The 7,461-nt window shown below is 45.9% G+C and overlaps 1 protein-coding gene across 1 annotated transcript; it reads left to right on the forward strand.

Moving 5' to 3' along the window:
- Positions 1 to 5,470: 5,470 nt before the first annotated feature.
- On the forward strand, positions 5,471 to 6,649 carry LOC102458575 (olfactory receptor 51G2-like). The gene is made up of 2 exons (XM_075923556.1): positions 5,471 to 5,484; positions 5,716 to 6,649. Exons 1-2 carry the CDS (start codon positions 5,471 to 5,473, stop codon positions 6,647 to 6,649), a joined length of 948 nt encoding a protein of 315 aa, XP_075779671.1.
- The last annotated feature ends 812 nt before the right edge of the window (positions 6,650 to 7,461 follow it).

Here is a 7,461-nt window from a genome sequence, read left to right on the forward strand (position 1 = left end):
GTTGGTTTCTCTCATCTCTTAATTTACGAACCGCCAAGAATTGCTGTGACTCTGAGACAGCATCTGGTCAACTGATTGAATTAAACGGAACATTCAACAGCATGTTAGATAACTATTGGCAATACTTAGTAAATAGACCAATTTTGAAATGTTAGTCTGTATTGTGAGAGAATGAGAAAGAGTCATTGTATTTGTCTGTGTTTACCTATGTCAACATTTGGAGTAATGTAACTTCTACATGGTAAATTTGGTTCCTGTCTGTAATGTTTAAAAATTATATTCTATCAATTCAGATATCAAAAGGGGTTATTACTATTGAGATTAACGTTGTGGTATAATGATATCACTGTCTATTTCTTGTTAAAATTTGCACTACACTACCTATGAACCAGTTGAGTGGTTAATTATCTTATGCTAAGAAATGCAACTAGTTATTGGTTTATGCTTAGGAAATAAAGTTTTACTTTAAACCAACAACGCACATTACCTGTTCTTCACCCATGGAATCCCTGCTGTGATCATTTGCCAACATGAGGTTAATCAGCTGAGCATCAGTTATAAAGAGATTTTGAGGCCCGGTCCTTACTGTCTCAGATTTAGTTATGTTAGAGGCAGTCAAGTCAGAAGACTGAGGTTTCCAGGTCTAGTCTTGTGAAAGAATTGGCAATTCTCATGGAAGAATTTGAACCAACTCAACACATGGACTGTCCTTTGCTCTATGAATTTTTAAATGAATTCCAGAAGGGTTTCTAGAAATCAACAGTGTTACAGTCTCTGTTATGAAACTGATCTAAGAACTTGATTCAGATTTTTAGGTACATTTATTTTTAAATACAGCAACTCTCTTTGTTTCCTTTTAAAATAAATCTTTTGTGAATTAATCAGAATTGGCTGTAAGCTTGCCTTTGGCAAAGAAATATGCATTTACCCAACGAGCAATGGGACTGTTCTCTTGAGATTGGCAGAACTTTGTATCTAATATATCAGATTTTAAATAACCCTCATTCTATAGACTTGTTGGGCAGGATGGCAGGGAGACAAAGGCTGCGTTGCTTAAAGGGCTGTGTATTTTGACTTCTTGGTCACTAGTAAGTTAATACAGAAGCTGTGAAACTGATCTAAGGACTTGATTCAGATTTTTAGGCATATTGATTTTTAACCACAGCAACTCTCTTTCCCTTTAAAATAAATCTTTGATTAGTAAATAAGAATTGGCTGTAAGCTTGTATTTGGGAAAGAAATATGCATTGGCCCAGTGAGCAGTGTGTTTGATCTCTTGGGATTGGCAGAACTTTGTATCTGGTATATCAGATTTTAAATAACCCTCATTCTATAGACTTGTCGGGCAGGATGGTAAGGAGAGAAAGGCTGCGTTGCTTAAAGGGAAGTGTATTTTGACTTCTTGGCTACAAGTAAGATCATGCAGAAGCTCCAGATTCAGTGACTCTAGTTATGAGAAATTGTTATTCTCCATATAGCACTCAGGGGGGTTCAGTGGAATTCACATGAGGAAGAAGGAGTTCAATGGAGGAACACTACTTGCTGTCAATTCTGAACTAATTGGTAATCAGCCTTGCAAATTCTGTACTCAGGGATTAAGTGTTGCTGTTTTGGCTGAGCACGCGCCATATTTTTTACACATACCGAAGTCAAATTCCTGCTCCAAAGGCAAAACTTGATTCTGGGGAGAGCAAAATGGGGCCATGGGCAGAGGGCCCAGTACAAGGCCGAGGCAGTGGAACAGCCACCCCACTGGAGCTCACACCCAGGGCAGAGAGAGCAACTTTGGCTTCACACATGTGCCCAGGCAGCTCTTACCATGGCCCCGCTGCAGCTCGTTAGTCCCTGAGCTCGTTCAGGATGAGAACCCCGTGAGCAACTCTGGGCAGCCACAGTCCCTACATCTGCCCAGGGGGTGGAGTGAATGTGGGCCTGGGGCTGCTCTCAGGTGCCCCCACCCCAACGGGCCAGGTTCCAGCTTAGCCAGCGGGGGTTATGGGAGGAAGAAGAGGAAGGGGCAAGGCCATGGAAGGCCAAGGCCTTGTGGCCCTCCCACTTTTAGGAAGAATTCATTGCCCCTGGGCCTGGGGCGTGTGAGGAGCAGAATGTGAACATTTCTGGGGGTGCCCCATGCCCACAGGGCGAGTTCCTTGTCCCTTTCCCCTTCTCCCCTTTTGTTCTCCTGCAGCTGCGATTTCATACATTGACTGTACTTGGAACGACAGTCAGAGCGGGTTAGGGACGTGGCCAGGATGGAGAGAGTCTGCCGTGGGGTGGGGAGCACTATAGCACCTCTTCTGAGCGACCATGACAAGATCAGGGTCGAGCTCTTGGGCTTTATGTTGAGAACGCGTAAATGTGAAGAGCAGACTGTCTGGGTCAGCAAATGTCACATCACTGCATGAGACACCTTCCCAGAGACTGGTGTGGTAGCAACATTTTTTCCTGTACTAGTTCATTATGGGCTAAGAGCATTCAGCTTGTCATCGTTTATTTGGCCTCTTCAGCATATTTCATAACAAATGGAAAGTTGTTCTAGCAACTTACTGCGCCATTGAACCACCACCAATAGGGGTCTCTCCTTCCTGGCAGAGTTTGATAATTAGCTGCAATGAAGGCCTGCACAGACAGAACTCCCCTCAGCAAAAATCCCAATGAAATTTATGCGCCTTCTGCATGAACGAAATAAATGGAGAATTTGTTTTAAGCACCGTGCTCCAGAGAAAGCTCCTGGAAATGGTAAATGCAATTTCAAAACTGCTGCCATCCGAGGACTTGCTGAGACTTTTTCCAACTGCACGTTTTACAGGTGTCTTGATATAATACATTCCTTGATTCCAAGTCCCTGTCAGAGTTTACAGGCAGGTGCTGATCACATCAGTGTCATTCAGCCAACAATGCTTCATGCAGCCCAGGATCTGTGTCCAGGTGCTCAAATCAATCCCCACAGACATTTCTCAGGCTTCTCCTGGGCAGGGGCTCGCATTCGATTCTGTGCGGAGCAGCAGTTCTCCAACAATGGGGCACGCTGCCCAGGTGAGGTGTGAGATTGTGTGAAGGGAGATGCTAGCTGGGTGCCTCATTTGTCAATCCAGGCAGCTGAAGATCCTGCGGAAGGGCCGTGTACACCCAGGGGGTGAGGGGAGTAAAGGGGAAAGCCCAGACTTCAGCCACCATGGGGTGAGAGAAGGAGTCTGGGGTGACCATGGAAAAAAAAGCTACAAGGGGCACAGCAGGGCTATAGGCTAGACCCAGGCCACCATGCTGTGCTTTTTCCTCCCAGTATTGTAAAAGGAATTTCAAACGATTATCAGCAGCGCGCTGAGTGTGAGAGATGCCTTCCCAGAGAAACGGGAGCAGCTGTGACACAGGGAGACCCGCATACGCCAGCTGTAGGGAGGGTGGCAGGGGAAGTCCCAGCCAAATGCAGCAGCTGAAAATATGGCAAAGCTTATTTCCCACTGGGGTTTCCATGGAGCGTGTCTAGCAATGGGTCCAGGCCTCACTGTGTGGCAGGCCGTGTTGTACTCACAAGCAACAGGACACGGCCCTGAGAGATGCCCAAAGGGGTGCCAAATGAGACACCTTTGCATGCCACTCTGTGGATTGTTTTGAGAGGAAGCTCAGTAAGGGTCGCTTCCCTACACACCCAAAGGACTATGATCCTACTTCAGAGCCCACTGCTTCCATGGGGCCTGCTGGGATGTGCCCAGAATTCAATAGACATGTTCAGGGATCTGGGTCTGTGAATCAACCTGAAAAGCTCAAGCTGCACCTCCTGCATGGCCCAGCGTTTATAGGGACCAACTTCCACTTTGCCACAGGCCAAATCACTCCTGTGTCAGCCCATGTTCCTCTCCCCTTGGCCGTGCTCATAGAGACGGTCCAAACAGCCCATGGATGTCAACCAGACATGGCCTCCAAGTCATGAGTCGATTTTTCATTTTAAAATGTTATTCCAGTGGATGTTGGAATCTTTTAGCCAGGCTGTGTTGTGGGCCAAGAGCTGAAATCACAGAGACATGGACATCACAGAGAGCTGAAATCACCAGGTTTGGCCTAGAGCCAAATCCATCACATGTGGCCGGCTGGCAGGAACGGCAGCAGGTGGCCAGCAAAGCGTCACCAGAGAGCAGTAAGCAGATGAATGGTGAGTGACCAGAGGAGTGGGTGAGATGCCTCTTAACTCCCACCCCCACCTCACACACACTCCGAATCGGAAGTAAATTTCAGAAACTACCTCTGAACTCTGGTCTGATCTGAACAAGGGCAGCAACTGTGAGTGGGGTGCAAAGAAGGGTTGGGCATGTGAATGGGACACTTACATTGCTGGACTTGTGAGCCTGAGAGGCAAAGGACACTGCCTGACATCCTTGAGTGGAGACATTCACGAGTGGATCGGTTATGAACTCTGTCTGTGGAGTTTTCCCAAGTTAATGTCACATCACGTCTCTCTCTCTCTTTCATTAAAAGTTTCTTTTCTATGCTCAGACGCTGTGTTTGCGCTTGGGGAAGCATTGTCCCTCGGAGGCACACAGGAGTGTGTGTGAATTTTTCAGGCTACAGGATAGGGACTTGAGCCAGTTCTGTGTGGGATGGATGGAAAGGAAGCCCTAGATATCGACCATGGCCCTGGCCATTGCCCATGCTATCTGGAAGAAGGATAACAGTACAAACAACAGGGATTCCCAATAGACTCACTGATCCTCAGGTGCTTTCCCCAGGCGCTATAAACACTGCCACGGCCTGTCTGACAGACACAGGGAATGTCTCTACCCTGAGTGTTCCCGCTCAGCTTCTCGGGGCTTGTGGTGGCCGATCTCCAGCTCTTGTGTTAGTGGTTGTGGTAAGTGCTCTGCTCAAACTGCATCGATTTCACTTATAGTAACAGGCAGTCTCAGTAGTGGGAGTCATTTCATGTGTGAACAATGAACTTCTCATTTTATTCTCAGCGACATTATCACTTATTTTGTGAATTCTCCCGATGCCCTACAATGACAGGTGCCAGCATTGCGGTGTTTGCACGACAAGCACTTGGTGGTGCGAACATCGTGTATGTGGAGTGGAATTTTCCATGAGTGAGGGACACAAACCCCAGTGAAACCTGGCTTCTGTCCTCAACCATCTGTGGCACTTTTCTGTGAGTGCCACTGACTTGCTGGGACTATGTGTGGGATTAAGGAGCCTGGAGCCTTGCCACACCTGAACTCTGGTCTGCCAACAGCGATAACCTCACTGACAGTCCCTAGCCTCACATGCTGGACAGGAAGGGCGCCAGTTACCATGGAAAAGTCAGCACTGAATAGCCCATGGGTAGTTTATAGACCACAGCAGAGGCTGTTTTAACCACTGAAAGAATGACAGGCCCTACCTGGGGCTCCTGTAGTTTGTGGAGACATGGGGCTTGTATGGCGTGTAGAGCCTCTCAGCGTCTGTCTGCCAGGTACCCTATGTGGGACATTTGAGCTCTATGTCTTTGTTCCAATAGAACTGAATTTCAATGTGAGGTTTGCCTGGGTCAGGGATATTTAGGCCTGCTAAATTGAGGATTTCGGATTTCATCAAGGTACCGATTCCGCCTTGTCTGCAGATCCATGGCAGGAATGGCCATATTGTCTGTGTGTCTTGTGTCACTTGTGTCTTGATAATGTTTTTCATTGCAGGGCATGTGGTTTAGTAAACTGAGCAGGGCATCATGACAACCTGCAATGAAACCAACATCAGTCGTACAACCTTCCTCCTGGCAGGCATCCCCGGGCTGGAAGCTGTCGGCCCCTGGATCTCCATCCCGTTCTGTTCCATGTACCTCGTGGCAATTTTAGGAAACGGTCTCATTCTGCTCGTGATAAAGACGCAGAAGAGTCTCCATCAGCCCATGTACTTGTTCCTTTCCATGTTGTCTCTCACTGACCTTGGTTTATCTGCTTCCACCTTGCCCACAGTGCTCAGCGTCTTCCTGTTTAACACCAGGGAAATTGACATTGATCTCTGTCTGGCCCAACTTTTCTTTATTCACACTTTCTTCATCATAGAATCCTCTGTGCTACTTGCCATGGCCTTTGACCGCTTTGTTGCCATACGCCACCCGCTGAGATATGCTTCGATTTTAACCAGTGCCAGGATAGGAAACGTTGGGCTGGTGACAATAATCAGGGCTTGTGGTCCGCACATCCCAGTTGTCCTTCTTCTCAAGAGGTTGCCGTACAGCAAGATTCAACCTCTTTCCTATTCCTATTGTTTGCATCCAGATGTGATGAAGGTGGCCTGCGCAGACACTACGCCCAATAGCTACTATGGCTTGTTTATTGTTCTTTCTACTGTGGGCTTGGACTCTGTGCTCATTGTCTTGTCTTATGTCATGATCCTTAAGACAGTGCTGAGTCTCACGTCCTGGCGTGAGCGTCTCAAAGCCCTGAACACCTGTGTCTCCCACATCTGTGTAACACTGCTGTTCTACATCCCACTGCTCTGTTTGTCTATGATCAGCAGGTTCATGAAAAATGCCCTTCCTTTGAGTCAAATTCTTAGTACATATCTCCACCTCCTCCTCCCACCTGTACTCAACCCCATTGTGTACAGCATAAAAACCAAAGAGATTCGTAAACAGATCATGAAGTTCTTTCAAAAGTATTCCACTAAGAGGCTCTGATGGGGCACTGAGTTGATTTGATGAATCTGTTTCTTTGTCCCTCCGCAGCTCTTAATATCTAACTGTTGCTGGGACTCTGAGCCAGCAATGGTAATCATCCAGGCAACTGATTGTACTAAACACAACATTCAATGACATATTAGAGAAGTATTGGCAATACTTGGTAACCAGATTAATTTTCAAATGTATGTCTGTATTCTGAAAGAAGGAGAAAGAGTATTTGTATTAGTCTGTGTTTAGCTATGTCAACAATGTGATCAATGTAACTTGCATATTATAAGTTTTGGTTCCTGTCTGTAATGTTTCATAATCATATTCTATTAATTCAGTTTTCAAAAGGGGTTATAACCCTTGAGATGAAAGTTGTTGTATAATAGTATCATTGTTTTATTTCTTGTTGATATTTCCACTAAACTACCTATGAACCACTGGAATGGTTAACTGGGTCATGCTAAGAAATACAAGTTGTTAGCAGTGTATGTCTAGGAAATAGAGTTTTATTTCAAAGCAACAATGAGCATTACCTGTTCTTCATGCACAGAATGTCTGCTGTGATCACTTGCCAAAATGAGGCAAATCAGCTGAACTTCATTTATAAAGGCAACTTGCAGCCTGTGCATTATTTTCTCATACTTACTTATGTCAGAAGCAGTCAAGTCAGGAGATTGACATTTCCAGGTCTAGTCTCATGGAAGAAGTTTCACAAACTCTACACATGGACAGCCCTTTGGTCTATGACATTTTACATGAATTCCAGAAGGATTTCCAGAAAAAGACCTGGGGATTACAGTGGATGAGAATCTGGATATGAG

The sequence above is a fragment of the Pelodiscus sinensis genome, chromosome 1 (assembly GCF_049634645.1).
Source record: "Pelodiscus sinensis isolate JC-2024 chromosome 1, ASM4963464v1, whole genome shotgun sequence".
NCBI classification, from domain to species: Eukaryota; Metazoa; Chordata; order Testudines; family Trionychidae; genus Pelodiscus; species Pelodiscus sinensis.